This window comes from Cydia strobilella, chromosome 1 (assembly GCF_947568885.1).
Source record: "Cydia strobilella chromosome 1, ilCydStro3.1, whole genome shotgun sequence".
Lineage (NCBI taxonomy): Eukaryota > Metazoa > Arthropoda > Insecta > Lepidoptera > Tortricidae > Cydia > Cydia strobilella.
The window spans coordinates 6,653,491-6,670,741 of record NC_086041.1 but is presented as its reverse complement, the minus strand read 5'-3'; the positions used below and the strand labels follow the sequence as shown (position 1 = coordinate 6,670,741).

At 37.7% G+C, this 17,251-nt stretch overlaps 1 protein-coding gene across 1 annotated transcript; it reads right to left on the bottom strand.

The window, feature by feature from the left end:
* Window positions 1-1,871: 1,871 nt before the first annotated feature.
* LOC134748281 (uncharacterized) lies at window positions 1,872-14,666 on the bottom strand. The gene is made up of 11 exons (XM_063683018.1): window positions 14,574-14,666; window positions 13,902-14,042; window positions 13,470-13,579; window positions 13,080-13,158; window positions 12,125-12,223; window positions 11,245-11,379; window positions 10,502-10,697; window positions 10,155-10,281; window positions 9,391-9,456; window positions 7,957-8,068; window positions 1,872-7,231 (listed from the first exon to the last, which is right to left on the bottom strand). Exons 2-11 carry the CDS (start codon window positions 14,014-14,016, stop codon window positions 1,872-1,874), a joined length of 6,399 nt encoding a protein of 2,132 aa, XP_063539088.1. The 5' UTR covers window positions 14,017-14,042; window positions 14,574-14,666.
* Between the last annotated feature and the right edge of the window lie 2,585 nt (window positions 14,667-17,251).

Below are 17,251 nucleotides of genomic sequence, written 5' to 3'. Positions count from 1 at the left end.
TCACTCACTGATACTGTCACTACTGTCAGTGTCAAATTAAATGTGTCAATTCGGTTGTCTATGGTTTATATTCAGGGGGGTTCAGGGCTTTACAGATGTGACAAGGGCAAAGCTTAAAGCGCGCTCCAGACTACGCGGCGCGAAGCCATTGTGTATGACCATTGGCCGACTATTTTCGACAGATGGCTACTCCGTTTGGTTATATCCTCCTAGATTGCATTGCGTTAAGGCCCATCCACACTCGTGCGCGAATCGCGGCGCGCAGCCGCGAACGCGAGTGTGGTGTCTAGTTCGCTAATCAGCGAAATCGGCTACGCGCCGCGATTCGCGCACGAGTGTGGAAGGTCCTTAACGCAATGCAATCTAGGAGGATATAACCAAACGGAGTAGCCATCTGTCGAAAATAGTCGGCCAATGGTCATACACAATGTATGGACTGACGTTTATCTGACATGACTATTTTTACGTTACGTATACATTTGACATTCTCCTCCCAAACCATTATATTACCATTACACCATTATGGTATTATTATTACCATTTCCTGTGTTTGTGTATTTGCAAATTTGTAATCTACTCATAAAGCGCTCTGGTATGTTTTCAGTAAAAAAAAATGTATTTTAGTAGTTTCCTATAACAGAAACTTATACTGTTATTCGAATTGATGTACTTCTCTTATTTTAAAATATTTCTGGTTAATTATTTTTGAACATTATATAGAGGATATTCACAGTCACATGGTATGTATTTTGGAATAATCCATTCAGTAGTTTTCAATCTAGAGCAGTTCAAAATCAACTATACATTGTGAAATATTTGGACGTTTTCTTCTAATTTAGACCACGTAGTGAAAATGCTATAGTATGTTACATATTTGTAAAAAACTTTTTACACCACATGCTCGACAAAGCCGCAATCATATAAACCTCACCGAAAGCAAGACATTATATCCATTATAGACATTATAATGTTGTATGGAATTTCATTATAACCCGCCGGTCAACAACGTAATTTTCACTTTTCGTAATCCTTATTGCTATGACGATAAAGTCTAATTCCGTTAACCAAAATGTGTTGCACCCGCCTGCGGCCAGGTAATTAGCGGTCGTGGCCAACTCGATTTTCGAAAACCGAAGCCGCGGCCTACTAGATTCGCACGATCTTCATTTGTTAAATCAAGTAGGCCACGCCGGCAGAAACAAGTTGCGAACTAAGCCTGTTTTTTATTGTCTCGCATAAGGTGAGAAAAGTAGAGTATATACCTCGGGAATAAAACTGTTTTTGTCTTGGGCGCTTGAATCCCTTACTGCACTCAGGACTCAGTATTAATTCCCTCGCTTCGCTGCGCTCGGGAGTAACACTGGGAGTCCTTCGTTACGTTCAGGATTCAATGTCGCGCCCGTGACATAAAACAGTGCTTTATCCCCTTGGTGTACAATCTACTATTATATTGCCGACTTTATGACGTTACAGTAACTACCCCCACCATTTTCGCGCTTGTCATCTCATATATTCGTGTTCAGGATATCATACTGAATGCATTGATACTAAATATACCCATATCCGAGATGACATGAGCGAAAATCGATTTCTAGAAGACTTCTCGACAAAAAACCGGCTCTCTAAATTATACCAGGCATAGGCCGCATAGGCGCACTCACGGAAACAGATAATATTAATACTAGCTTATTCCCGCGATTTGCATTTTTAAGGAATGATAATTAGAGACTAGGTTTCTTTTTCGAGGCCTATTGCCTAAACATCTCATATAACATCTCAAAATAAAAAGCCAATAATAAAAAAAATGATTAAACAGGAAATAACACCGATGTAACTCACGTAACACAAACAAAACAAGACAAACATACTGGTCATTTAAAATAAAGACATGTAGGATGTGGACACACATGCATTGGGAAGCATTTATCACAGATTGTCGTGGGATCTCTCTTACAAGACAAGCAAGGTGACTTCATTCGACCACGAGTACAACTTGGTCCAACACATCTGTAACTACTTCTTAAATAATCTGGTACAAGAGGAGATCTCGGACAGTGTTTCGGACGGTTGAAGAATTCGTTTGGGCAAGCGCTAGTGAATTGTCTTCTTGGTGTCGGTCTTTGACAAGTAGAAGCTTCTGGGCGTGAGCGCTGTTTAACTGGAACTCTTCGTGATGTTAGTGTGGACCGGGGTCGACATAAGCGTTCAGTATTTAAGAATGACGAAGGTATACATATTCTGCCAGATTCTTCAACGGGAGTTTGAGTTGCGAATTCTACCTTGTTACCTAAGTTCGAATCCCAATAATATTCTTTCACTACGACGTATGGGGAACAGTCAGCCTGGCCTGAAGTCGATGGGCAAGGACGAGTGCTGATTGGTATTCGTTTGGTTCTTAGTGTGGCAGATTTACAGCACACATGTTCAGGCTTCTCTGCATGTTGACAATATTTATTGTTGTTACAAGGCATGTCTGTTTGACTCTCGTGATTCAAGGGCGGTGGATTCACAGCGGCATCTCTACATCGTCGTGATTGTGTACCAACTTCACAAAGCACAGCCCGCTCTCTTATTCGTTGCATTTTTTCCTGGTCCTCTTTGCTTAATCCACAAGGAGGGATAAAAGATGCACAGGACGGGTAGCTAATTCGCCTTGGAATGCATGGCAATGCAAAATCTTCACATAAACAGTCATCAGTGAGTTTAGATCTCGTTCCTTCAACAAATGCTCTTGATTCAGCAGTATTTTTTATCTTGTCGACCAATTTCTTAGCCATCTCTTGTAGATTGTTTTTATTATTTAAAGGAAGCTTCTTTAGGTATGTGGCAATCTCTGCTACTGCGATTGCTTCAAAATCGGGATGAAACTCGTTCTCTAATTCTTGCAGTTTTTGCGCCATTAGTGTTACTACTTTATTCGTATGTAATTGTTCAGATATAGACTGTCTACTCATAGGCAATGTTTTAAGCCAACCATTGATAACGTCTTTCATTCGTACAGACTCTACTTCAGTTCGCATTGATTCGTCGCCGGGTACTGGCACATTCTTTAAAGCATTATACAAGTCCTCGTTAAGCTTTCTTGTACTAACGGGAGTTGCTGGACAACGTTTCAAATAGTCATTAACATATTTGTTGACTTCATCCATTATTCTGCGTTTAAATTTAGCCCTAGCTGTGTCATCTTCTACTGAATAATTTAGGTTGATAAAAGCATCCGCAAGATTCTCTTTCATCAACTCGAACGATGCCAGGTCCTCTGCCGTTGGGCAAGCCATTGAAGGCAAGATATTTGATATAGTATCGCGAAGTTGTTGCTTGTATTTTCTTCCAATAAAATCGTCTTGTATTTTTTGTTTAATTTGTTTAATTTGATCAATGAGAATTTTTTTACTGACGTCAGTAATATCTTTTTCTATTGGCAACTCATTTACCTGTTGATCAATAAAATCTTGCAGTATTTCATCATATAACAAATCGTCATTAAATATATCTTGGTTCATATTCATTTCTCCTACTTTTAATATTATTCTATTAGCAAGATCTTGTTTTATTCGAAAAGCCCCGTCTGTATCTGAAAGCGGCAATGCATCACACCAATCTTTGACAATGTCATTTAATTGATTTGTTGAAGACATGAAAGAAGACTTTGTTCTTTGTGAATCTCTTGCTGAAATATCTTGAAACAACTGTATTTTTTTCAGGTAGTCTAATATGTGATTACACAGCTTCCGAATATGTTCTTTAGATTTAAATTCAGGTCCTAAGGGGAAACGCTCTATGTGTTTAGAGATTTCTTTTAACAAAGCTTCGTCTAGATTCGTACCTGGTTTTTGTATTGCTTGAGAGCCAAGAACAGCTGCTAGAGATTCAGCTAACTCTATCATTATTTGCTCCTGAGTTTGTTTGTTTCTTAGGTCCTTATTTAGATAAATCGGTGACTGCCTTAACCAATCTAGCAAAGCACCTTCTAAGTTTTCTTGAACAAATTGCTTGCTGTCCTGAACCAATCCTTGGCTATAGTCTTCAGATACTTGAAGATTAGGAATTTGTTTTAGAGAATTCATTAAATCATCAGCTTGTGTCATAATTGACTGCACCAATTTTTTATCTATTAAATTGTTCAGCACCTTATAAATTTGTTCTTTTAATATTTCCGATTCCTTAGCTTCTGAGATTTTTACTCCTGGATTGAGCTGCAAATACTTCCGCCTGTCTAAGGTTTCATTTGCTATAGCTTCCGCTACTTCATTCAATTTATTATTACTTAAATGGATGTTCAGATTTTTTAACCAATCTCTTATAACTTCAAAGACCTGATCAAATAATATTTTTTCTTCATTTTGAGTTGATGAAGCAACTGGGCCATCGCTGTATTCACTATAGCTTCGCGATACATTCTCAGCCAAGGCAAATATTTTCTTAGAGATTTCTTCAACCTGACTGTCCGGTACATTTCCCTTGAGCGTACTATTGATGTAATCTTGAGCCTTAACTTTATCCAAACCGCGCATAACTAGATCGCTTATAATATCATGTAAATGTTTTTCAACTATGTCTCTGTTCTTAATGCGGACGTTAGTACGATCAAGGATGTCACTTATGTCTTCTTTAAGGGTTTCTTCTGATATAGGATAATGCATACTTTGATTATCCTCTATATTTTTAGCTAACTCTAAGACCTTGAGTATGGTATTTTCTACCTTGTCCTTCGGAATTTCACCCTTAAGTATACTTTTAATAGACTGTTTAGCTTTGTCTGTACCGACTTTTTTCATCAGTATGTCAGATACAAGACTCCGTAACTTTTCTTCAACTTTGCGTTTGTCCTTTATATAAGGTGCTGACTGATAAAGGATATCACTTAACTGTTTATCTATATTTTGTTTAGTTTCCAGATCTATTGATTTCAATTTAGGTTTGATTTTAGTGGCTAATGAAAGTATCTTTTTAGTTATTTCTTCCTGTTTATTTTCCGGAACTGTATCTTTAAGGAGAGATTTAATTTGTGTTATAGCTTTGTCTTTGCCCATGCCTTTAGATATATTAGCTACTAGTGTAGTTAAATTTTCTTCTACTTTCCCTCTATTCTTAATTTGAATGTTGGAATTGTCAAAGATATCTTGTATATCTTCTTTAATGATTTGTTTCGTCTCTGTATCTAACGGTTTTACCCGATCAGCTAATTTTAGTGCTTGTTCAGTAATATCTTCTAGTGCATCTTCCGGTACTTTTCCTTTGAGAAGGGCTTTAATTTGTGTTTCAGCTTGATCTTTATCTATATCTTTCGCGATAATATCTGCAACAAACGTACTTAAATTTTCTTCTAGTTTTCCCCTGTTTTTGATTTGAACATCGGATAGGATGTCTCGTACGTCTGCTTTTATTACTTGTTTCGTTTCATCATCTATTGGTTTCGCCCGATCAGATACTGTTAGTACCTGTTCAGTAATTTCTTTGAGTTTATCTTCTGGTACTTTTCCTTTGAGTAGAGCTTTAATTTGTGTTTCAGCTTGATCTTTATCTATACCTTTCGCGGTAATATCTGCAATAAACTTACTTAAATCTTCTTCTACTTTTCCCCTGTTTTTGATTTGAACATCGGCTAGGATGTCTCGTACGTCTCCTTTTATTACTTGTTTCGTTTCATCATCAATTGGTTTAGCCCGATCAGATACTGTTAGTACCTGTTCAGTAATTTCTTTGAGTTTATCTTCCGGTACTTTTCCTTTGAGTAGAGCTTTAATTTGTGTTTCAGCTTGATCTTTATCTATACCTTTCGCGTTAATATCTGCAATAAGCTTACTTAAATTTTCTTCTACATTTTCCCTGTTTTTGATTTGAACATCGGCTAGGATGTCTCGTACGTCTCCTTTTATTACTTGTTTCGTTTTTTCATCAATAGGTTTCGCCCGATCAGATACTGTTAGTACCTGTTCAGTAATTTCTTTGAGTTTATCTTCCGGTACTTTTCCTTTGAGTAGAGCTTTAATTTGTGTTTCAGCTTGATCTTTATCTATACCTTTCGCGGTAATATCTGCAATAAGCTTACTTAAATCTTTTTCTACTTTTCCACTATTTTTGATTTGAACATCGGATAGGATGTCTCGTACGTCTCCTTTTATTACTTGTTTCATTTCATCATCAACTGGTTTCACCCGATCAGCTAATATTAGTACCTGTTCAGTAATCTCTGCGAGTTTATCTTCCGGAACTTGTCCTTTAAGTATAGATTTTATTTTACTTTTTGCTTTATTTTCTTCTATGTTGTTTGTGTTTATATCTGACACGAGTTGACTTAAATCTTTCTCTAAGTTCGCTCTATTCTTAATTTGAACATTGGCAAGGTCAAGGATGTCCCGTATGTCTTCAACTATGGTTTCTGGATCTATCTGTGTTGCATTTTGACTTATTTCTGCCAATGTAAGTGTCTTATTAGCGATATTTTCAATTTCGCTATCTGGAACTTTTCCGTCTAGTATACTTTTTATTTTAATTTCAGCTTCATCTTTATCAATATTTTGTGCAACAACATCAGCTATAACAGCCTGCAACTTTTTTTCGACATTATCTCTATCTTTGATACGAACATTGGTTTCATCAAGCATATTTTTAATAGCATTATCCAAGTTTATTTTATGTTCCGCGTCTTTGGATTTAATAGATACATTTAATAAGCGATCTGCAAGCTCGTTGGACAATTTATTCAAATATTCGTATTTATTTCCGTTACTTTTAATTTGGAGTCCATCCAGTAGTTCAAACGCCTTCATTTTTAACAGATCTCTGTATATGTCATTATTTTCTGGTCTGTTAAGTGCTATTTTATTTAATTCTCTAATAATATCATCTAATGCTTGTTGTGCATCGACTTCCTTTCCAAACTTAATGTCATCAAAAAAGTCTTTTGTAGCTTGATTAAACATTTTCATTTCTTGAACGCCATTTATTTTCTCCAACAAGTTGTCTACAATATCATTTATAAAATTCTCTCGTTCATTTTCTCCCTTCGGGTACCACATCGGCATTTTATCCAATGCTCGTTTAATTTCTTCTTTCCCCTTAATAGCAAAGTCCGCATCATTGAATTTACTAAGCGTTTCTGCTAATTTTTTAACAATATCATCTCTAATAAATTTATCCTGTGGGTTTTCATTTGGATAGACAGGTATATCTTTAAGCCAGGAAAAAATAGCGTCTTCAAATTGTCTTATTTCTTGAACATCTTTATCTAGGGACAAATCAAGTTGTTATTTTATAATGGGCTAAAGAGGTAATTATATAAGCAACTTAGCTATTTACTATCTACAAAATATAACCATTTTATTGTTTATGACGAGCTCTGACCGGCTAGCATGAGTTGCGTTCTCACGCGCGAGTCCGTAGTGTCCGTATCTACTTGAAGTTGTGCTAGATGTAGGGAGTCGCGCGTGAGACCCCAACTCATGCTAGCAGGTCTGTTTATAGTCAGTGAGTTCTTATATTGCCATTGGGGTAGATAAAAGATACCTCGGAAATCTACGGTGACACCGCGAATGTAATACAAAAATACAAAATTCTTTATTTCATAAAAATATACATTTTTGTGATACAGGGGATTGAGCCGCTTGGTAAGCTAAACAATGCTTGTGTTGGGAGGCCTCGCTCTTCCTTAGGATAGCGGTGCCGTCATATAGCAGCCGTCTCCAATACAAAATACTACCCCATCCATATCGCCGCTATACTTACTCATCCTCGTAACTGCAACAGTCATTTGATGACAAAAACACCCGTATTCCGAATGAAAGAAAAGCGACATTTCCATCAAATGATTGTGGCAGATATGAGGTTGAGTAAGTATAGCGACGATATATTTTGTATGGTGAAGGCCGGTATATGACAGGAAGGGCCTGAAGGATTGTCATAACTGCGTGTGATTTTTTGCAAGCCTGTAGTTAGAAAATTGTGTTTATTTACCTACATGCCGACGGACGCGTTTGGCAGCTTCGCAGGGGCATGGCCGCTTTAGCAAACACTTGCTACACGTCGGAAGGTTCTCCAAGTCCACGTGAGGGGTTTTAGAGGTCGTCTGCAAGCATGTTTTCAACATACATTAATACGTTATGCCTCCTTACCTTTGTATGGAGAAGCGGCCGTCACCTTTCCTCTTAAAAAAAACCGGCCAAGTGCGAGTTGGAATCGCGCACGAAGGGTTCCGTACCATTATCTATAAAAACGGCAAAAAAATCACGTTTGTTGTATGGGAGCCCCCCTTAAATATTTTTCCGTTTTTAGTAATCATCTGTGAAAATTTCAACTGTCTAGCTATCACGGTTCATGAGATAGCCTGGTGACAGACGGACAGACAGACAGACAGACAGCGAAGTCTTAGTTATTACTACTCCCGTTTTTACCCTTTGGGTACGGAACCCTAAAAAGGCCGTAGGTTATTTTTAAAAGCAAAGAAAAAATTGTACCTACTATTTCTGTACTTATCCTATTACCATAATATATTTTAATTCACCAATTACACATCAATTCTATTGGCATGTGAGCGGATGACGGAGGATATTGAGAGAATCGGAGACAAACCGGGCGTGTGCTTCGTATCGAGTATATTGGAAAAGTAACATAAGTACCTAATATATGAAATAAAACTATGAAAACGGATTATATCGCGTATATTGAATTTATAATACATCCCGACGTTTCGAACTCTTTACAGCGTTCGTGGTCAACGGGTGACTGAGGAAAAATTACAAAATGCAAAAATACCCACATACTAAAATAATGAACAATCATAGACTACAAACTTTAAGGCTGGTTGTACATGCAAAATCGGTTCATAAGGCTAGTTATACACTATAATTATTTTTCAAGTAAAGATATATATATATACGCGATAAAAATAAACTATGCCGGCTCCAACCCTACACCACGGACCCGAGAAGATTTAATTCCCTCCTAAATTGTAGGAGGGTATCCCAATATAGTATATAGTGGTGTAGGGTTGGAGCCGGCATAGTTTATTTTTATCGCGTATATATATATATCTTTACTTGAAAAATAATTATAGTGTATAACTAGCCTTATGAACCGATTTTGCACGTACAACCAGCCTTAAAGTTTGTAGTCTATGATTGTTCATTATTTTAGTATGTGGGTATTTTTGCATTTTGTAATTTTTCCTCAGTCACCCGTTGACCACGAACGCTGTAAAGAGTTCGAAACGTCGGGATGTATTATAAATTCAATATACGCGATATAATCCGTTTTCATAGTTTTATTTCATGAGTAACTATCGCGGTAACCGAAGACAATATTACCTAATATATGTTATTATTTTCAAAAAATAAATAAATAAATGTTTCAAGTGAGTAAAGAAGTTCAGGCATCCATAGGCTTGCTTACCGCGTGGTATTTCTTTAAATGCTTCTCATATCTGCTCTGAAGCGTCGGACAAACTGGAAAGGCTGTCTGAAAAAATCTTATTTTTAGAAGTCATAGTCACAGTCATATTCATTTAATCATTGAACATTTATCCATTGCGTTTGAATTTTATTAAGTATTATAATTATATAATATAATAACAAATTTAACTAGTAGTTACTGTTTACTGGTAAATAGCCTTCAAAAAATATATTTAAGACCGACTATGACTACTTTAACTCGTGAACCGGCCAGCGTTGCTCATTCCGGTCCTAGGAGCGATTTCATATTGTCCGATCCGACCTTTGGAGAAAAACAACTGCTAGAAAATGCCCTATGGTATCCTTTTATTTTTGTATTAACGCTTTCTTTCGGACAACAAATAATAGGTAATTAAATTTATAAAAGGCACTTTTTTACTTCTTTGCCTTCTTATCCGACATCCCATATCGAATCGCACAACGTGGAAACGCTCTAAATTTGTGCGGTTTGCTATTATTATTGAACAACTCGACAGCCAAATAAACCCAAAGCTATCTCATGTATGTAATATGCCTGCCTAGAGTCGGACCAAGCAAACTCTGCATGGCATTTGCAATGACAGTGTCAATTTCATCATGAAATTTCTCTTCTAAAATTATAATGATGTTTATAATTACCTCATTTTGTTCAAGTCGGTGGAAAGGTAGCTTACATGGACTCTACCTGCCTACATGCTTTGGAGAGTTAGGTACTAAATAACTCACCACGGGTCTTCCTTTATCCCGGTTCTTCACTCTAAAAACATTCTTGAAGATTGTATTTTCGATACTTTTAGTTAAGTTCCCTGCTGACGATCGGGCTCCGCTGTTCAAGTAGTCGAAGGCGGTTACACTGGGAATAAGTCTGGGATGAAGGCGGTCGGTCGGCAGTCTCAAAAAATTATATCCTCATGACAATAACTTATTATCCCTTATTCATTAAATCAAAACATTCCGCTTCGAAAAGCACACCCATCCCATATCCACTTACATCCATTTCATTCTATCACACAACTGTGTCCTGTTTAACTTTGCAAGCAAAGCATGCTACAATACAGCACTTAAGCGTTCACCTTACAAGTCCACCTTGCAGAGAATATTCCTTCTCTTTTGAATCAACATGTGCGTTGGTGTGTTTCTTCTTTCGTAATCTTCTGTAACTTTCTTTCTGTTTATGGGCATAGGGACTGAGTGACGCAAAGGGTCGCGGCTTGTCCCAATGGTGACGGCGCTTCTTTGATGGTGCTGGGGCATGGGATTGTTTTGGAGCTGAAAACATTTTTTATTGCTAAATTTGAAGACAGATAGAAGCAAAGAAAGACGGATGGGAGATGGTCGATAATATTAAATTTAACTGGAAGTATGTAGGTATTGTTAGTGTTAAATAAAAGCAAAAACAATGCAACAGAGAGCCAATGATCCTCCGGGTGACCTTCGGAATTAAGGAGATAGTGTTTGTCTACAATTAGTTTACACCGACTTGACAATGACAATCACCATCATCATCATCAGCCTACTCTCGTCCAATACTGGACATAGGACTCTCCTATTGCACGCCATTGAGCACAATTTGCGGCAACTCTGATCCGGCTCTTGCCAGCCGCCTTGCTAAGATCATCGCTCCATCTAGTTTTTGGCGTCCTACGCTACGTTTGCCGATACGCAATCCACACACAATCACACAACCGGACAATCCGGAGTAGTATTTGGAATATTTGGTGTGCAAACTTAGTGTAAGCGGAACCTATGTATTTTCTAAATCCGATAAGACGAAAAATGCCTGTCAGGTGGAATTGAAGAGAAATATCGGGCTTACAGTGATTTCGTGAAGTTTTGAGGAGTTGTTCTAATAGTTGAGTGGACGGCAAATGCTCAGTCACGTTCGGGTACTTCCTGAGCGAGCTCACGAATTCATCCACGTCTCGTTCCTGCTGCAGCCTGAACTGGCACCCTTTAAATATGTAGTAACGTCAATTCAATATGGATACCAAGGTTTAAAATATTAAAGGTGGTTAAAATATTACACAAAAACAAAGCTATTTCTGTTATTACAGAAACAGTAGGCAATAAACATCTTTACTTAATCAAACATGTATAAGTACAATGCCTGATATTATTTTAAAATAGTATAACATAATATGATCCAAGAAGCTGTAAAACATCTATGATAGAATTTCTTGAGAAATTTACTGTTCATAGGACCCGATTAATGTTCTGTGTCTATACGTTCGAAACTACGCTATCTCAAGATCGTGTACTTTAATAAAAGATGGAGATGGAATAATCAAGGCGGTTTGTTTTCCTACTTGTTATTTAATTGTTAGAATTATAAGTAACTATAAATTACTTAAACAGAAAAGGTAGTGTTTGAGTGATTTACATTTATATTTGAGTGATCATTTGATCAAAGATACATCAGGATCAGGAATATCAGGATACCTAGAAACAAAGGTGAAAGCAAAGCTGATTAAGTAAAAATCCGGACAAGTGCGAGTCGGACTCGCCCACCGAGGGTTCCGTACTTTTTAGTATTTGTTGTTATAGCGGTAACAGAAATACATCATCTGTGAAAATTTCAACTGTCTAGCTATCACGGTTCATGAGATACAGCCTGGTGACAGACGGACAGACGGATAGTGGAGTCTTAGTTATAGGGTCCAGTTTTTACCCTTTGGGTACGGAACCCTAAAAATTACCTCTGGTTCCAAGTGTATCAAAGTTTCCCCGGTAGTTATGGATGTCACTGCGTGCAGGGGAATGACATCTGATATTGCCCACCTCAAAATTGCCAAATTCTGAAAACGTGTAACCATAATATAAGACCAAATACGGTTAAGTGTGACTGTAGGGTGAGTATAACAGTCCTACATACGAGGACCTGTTACACCTGCCTGCCTGCCTGCAGCTTGTTTATACATTTGCCACTACGCAAGAAGTAGGTAAGCAGTAGTTTAAGTATACGCGATTAAGTCCTGCTCCTGTGTCCTGCCTATGAAGCCGATGGTCCTGGGTTCGAATCCCGGTAAGAGCATATTTATTTGTGTGATGAGCACAGATATTTGTTCCTGAGTCATGGGCTTATTGGTGTTTTCTATGTAATTAAGTATTTTTATATTATATATATCGTTGTCTGAGTACCCACAACACAAGCCTTCTTGAGCTTACCGTGGAATTTAATCCCCCCCCCCATCCATATTAAAATCTTAGATACACTGACGCCTAACACAGTAAATAATTTCCTCAACAATTGGTCACTAAATTTATAGTTGGTCAAGCAAATCCGTAGAAAAAGGCACGAAATTCAAATTTTCTAAGGGACGATATCCCTTCGCGCCTACATTTTGACCAACTATAATTTCATAGTTCGCTTGTTGAAAATCTGAAAGGCTCAAAATACATAAACTTCAACAGGAAGCGCTGCGCTCTTTCAACTCTGGTGACGAATTCTGGCAACGCGCTGACAGACGTACAGATGTGGAGGCCAGGAGGCCTAGCCAAGATGGCAATAGTTGATAGAAAACACCAATCGAAACTTAAATAACATATAGAAATATCCCGATACCTTTTTACTTTTCGTTTAGTGTTTACCGATGTGCGATTGTCATTTTGGCTATATAATAGGCCCCCAGGTGAATCAATCCTGAGACGAACCTGATGGTTTCTGCCTCTGTGGCGGGAACTCCGTGTGTTCGCAAGCAGAGGAACGGGTGTCCACGCCGCAGTGGGATACCTAAAGGGCATAATTCGTTTATTATGTTTGTTTATCTTAAAACTACGGAAATATGTACGAGTGTGTTTGTGACTCATAAAAAAATTACAAGAATTATCCATGGTCAAAAAAGTAGATACGCACTACGTAATTAAGAAGTTACCCTTAAATTCGTTAGAATTCTACAACGTCCCGGGTGTTAACCCGTCGTGTTAGAATTTAAGGGTGGTAGCAATTAAAACATATCTAGTTATCTACTACGGTCGTGATTTGTAATTATTTGTCCATTCCCGGCTCTCTACATAGATATGTTTTTGGTGCAATCGGAATACCTGATAGGTGCTTGCATAAGGTTCTGGAGATAGGCGCCGACGTTTATAATTGTGCTCGGAGACGGTTTGTGATGCTACTGCGTTTGAGGGGTTGCGAGACGGCCGCGATGCTGCAAAAATAGAATGACAGGTTGAATTACTAACCTCTTTACCTCTTTTGCAGTATCCAATTTCGGTAATCGGTCTCTGTGTAAATGGGTTTCAATGAGAGCTTCACGGTACAATATACATGGTTGAGGAGATCAGCAGTATTTGCCTGTCAGTAACTCCGTATTTACACTATTTACTTGCTTATTTTTTTCTTGAACTCCTTTCCTTCCCTTTTTTTCTTATTTCCTTTCTTGCCTTTTTTCATTGCCTTGGTACCTAATAAAGGCGACGGATTGTAGTTACCTACAGCCACTAAAATTAATAGTGGTTAGGTGCGCTCACCCGGTAACTTTTGGGGGGGTCGGCATTGTCGCGAGTTTCTGAGAAGATTGAAGGCTAGTCCCGCGTCGGAAAGCCAGGTGACCACCGCTACCATGCCCTCGACACCACCCTCCATTATTGCTGAGGCGGCAGAGGAATGTGCTGGAAACATCATCTATTTATTACATATAAACCGTCGATATTTGGTTGTTTTTCTATTTGTGTTTAATATTATATGGGTATATATGGTATATAGGTATATAGATACATCTATAGTTATTTGTGTGTTTTTTAGTCACTGTTGCATTTGCACTCGGAAAGCACATTTTGGTGAAGTAGAACTGCTGATGAAGACGAGCCAATGATGGCATAGCTGTTATCTGAAGTTGTTTTTGCTAATGATGATGCATGGTTACTTAGGGAGAATAAAAACGAGCAAAATTGAATCAGCAAAATCTATGCTTTCATATGTGTGGGTTTAAATTTCGGTTGTGCTGTCTATACCAGAACAAATCGTTCTCGAAGAAAAATTCTAAAAGATTACTAAAAATTCAGGATCCTTATGACAGGCAAGAGGTAAAAACCCAAATAGATTGTAGTTAAAATAGCAGCAAAAACAAAGATAATTTATACTTTAATGTAAAAGGTGAACTTTGTATGGTATCTCTGTTTGTGGGTTCTAGAATACTTTACGGTCATCTTCATAAGCCGCAACGAAGAAGCGCACACTTCGGGCTTAGTACAGCCCTGCCACGCGTCGTGATGAGGAACGGGCCTGGAAATTAATTCCAATCGAAACCAGGGTCATTATACCTCATATTATGACGACCGGTCTGACCTAAGGGGTAGTGACCCTGCCTGTGAAGCCGATGGTCCTGGGTTCGTTATTTGTGTGTTGAGCACAGATATTTGTTCCTGAGTCATGGGTGTTTTGTATGTATTTAAGTATTTATATATTATATATAACGTTGTCTGAGTACCCATAATACAAGCCTCCTTGGGCTTACCGTGTGTAAGAATGTCCTATAATATTTATTTATTTATTTATTATTTATTTATTATCACTCTCTAAAGTCATATTATCACTTTCAAATAATGATAAATTTTCCATTATTTGCTTAATTTAATAATGTGGTATTGCTTGCAGGAGTATCTGTTTGATAAAAAAAAATCATAGGACAGCCACCTGCTGCTGGATATAGGCGTCTCATATAATGCCAAATAAGCTTACCCTCAGCTTTGATCATCCTTATCATCCGTTCATAAGCAAGATGCCTATAACACCTACTACACATGTAAGGCTAATTTACGATACAAGTGCGAAAAATAGGAAATTCGCACCGATAGTGGTTAATTTTAAAACACGACCGAAGGGAGGGAGTGTTTTAAATCGACACGAGTTGCGAATTACCTATTAGCGCGTGTAGCGTTCGTTTTACAGTACATATGGCCCTTTAAATTTTCTACGTAGTTACGTAATGTGCTTATTATAGCACAGGGTGTCGTAATGGAGCACCAGATGTAATGTAAAAGCATATTATCTATGCAGCCTGAGATACATCGACTACACTCATCTGTTTTTGGCAAAAATTTCATTTTTGGTACTACAAGCTTTTATCACTTTCTTTCCAAAAATACCTTGTAATCATGAAATCGAAATTTACCAGCATGAGACGTTAGTTATTTATTATTAGTTAGTTACTACTCTAATTTTCTAAAATGTACTTACATGTTAATAGAAAACTGTAAATAAATATGTATAACAATAACAATTTAGAATTTCAGTTAGTAAATTCAGCTTCATTTCATGACAGCTTTCAAATATGAAGTTCGAATGTTTCTTCCAGGATGTTTCTTCTTGGTAGCTATTAACAAGAAAGCAGGTTAGGTTAGAACTGCGGTCTTTAAAGAACCGAAATGTGACCAGAAAATTGGGTTAGGTTAGGTTAAAACTGCGGCCTTTACAGAACCGAACTGCGACCTGAAAAGTGGGTTAGGTTAGGTTACGCAGTTCTAACCAGAACCAAACTGCTACCAGAAAAGTGGGTTAGGTTAGGTCATATCACTTTTTAGGATCCGTACCCAAGGGTAAAAACGGGACCCCTATTACTAAGACTCCGCTGTCCGTCTGTTTGTCTGTCACCAGGCTGTATCTCATGGATCGTGATAGCTAGACAGTTGAAATTTTCACAGATGATGTATTTCTGTTGCCGCTATAACAACAAATACTAAAAAGTACGGAACCCTCGGTGCGCGAGTCCGACTCGCACTTCGCAGGTTTTTAGATATATCAAAATAGTAAGTTTTCAGAATTATAACTGTAGGAATGGACACATTAGTTATTTGGCAAATATTACTGAGAAATTTCATAAAGTTGATTGCATTTTAAATCATTTGCGAAATAAATTGCAATTAATCGGGCTCTTGAAAAGGTAGGCAATTATGGTTTACTAATGTATTGCCAAAAATCGTTTCCCAAAATATTACTTCCCAAACTATTTTACGCAAATTATCATTTGGCAAAATTTCATTTCGCAAATTTTCATAATCCAACCTAACCTAACCCAACCTAGTACGTCATTTTCATTTCGCAAGTATGGGGTTGCGAAATGAAATGGTTGCGAAGTAAAAAACTTGCTAAAATTTCTTTTGGGAAATGAAACTGATGCCATAAGTTGGTTGGGAAGTGAAATTTGGCGAAAAATATTTTGGCTACACGGCGGTATCCCGGCAATTATACTTCGAACAAACATTATTAAGGTAAGGTCAACTAAAAAAGGGGAAAGATCTTCGTGGTTTTGAGTCAAGAGTCAAAATATTCTTGATTCAAATAGGCCTAGCAACAAGCACCACGTATTGACAGTTTCGTGTATGGCAGCATAATCCTTTTTCTCTTTCACTCTTATAAATTTCAGTTTTTCGCCATCGCCTCCTTGCTATGATGCCATAACCCGACCATGAAAAAATGCCCGGTCGGTGATAAAGACAAAGCATAGCACTATTTTCTCTTTCCTCTTATAGCTACGTCATATTAAGCCGAAAATGGGCGATCTGCGGAAATACTTCGTGTAGTTTTGAAAATTGGTACAATTATACCTTGTGGTGTACAGATGAACATACAAAAAGTCCTCGGGGGTGGGGGTTAGCTAAGGGTGTAGGGGGGAGGGGGGGGGGGGTTGAAGGTACCTTTTTTCAGATTTTTCTCATATCTCGAATATCTGTACGAATAGCATTATAATTACTTCGGACAAAAGATTCTACATAAAATTTTCTACAAATTAGGTCATATTAGGTCAACTTAAAAACAAGCCATATGAGGAGAGACTAAAGGAACTGAAACTCACTACCCTAAAGCACCGCATAGAACGCGG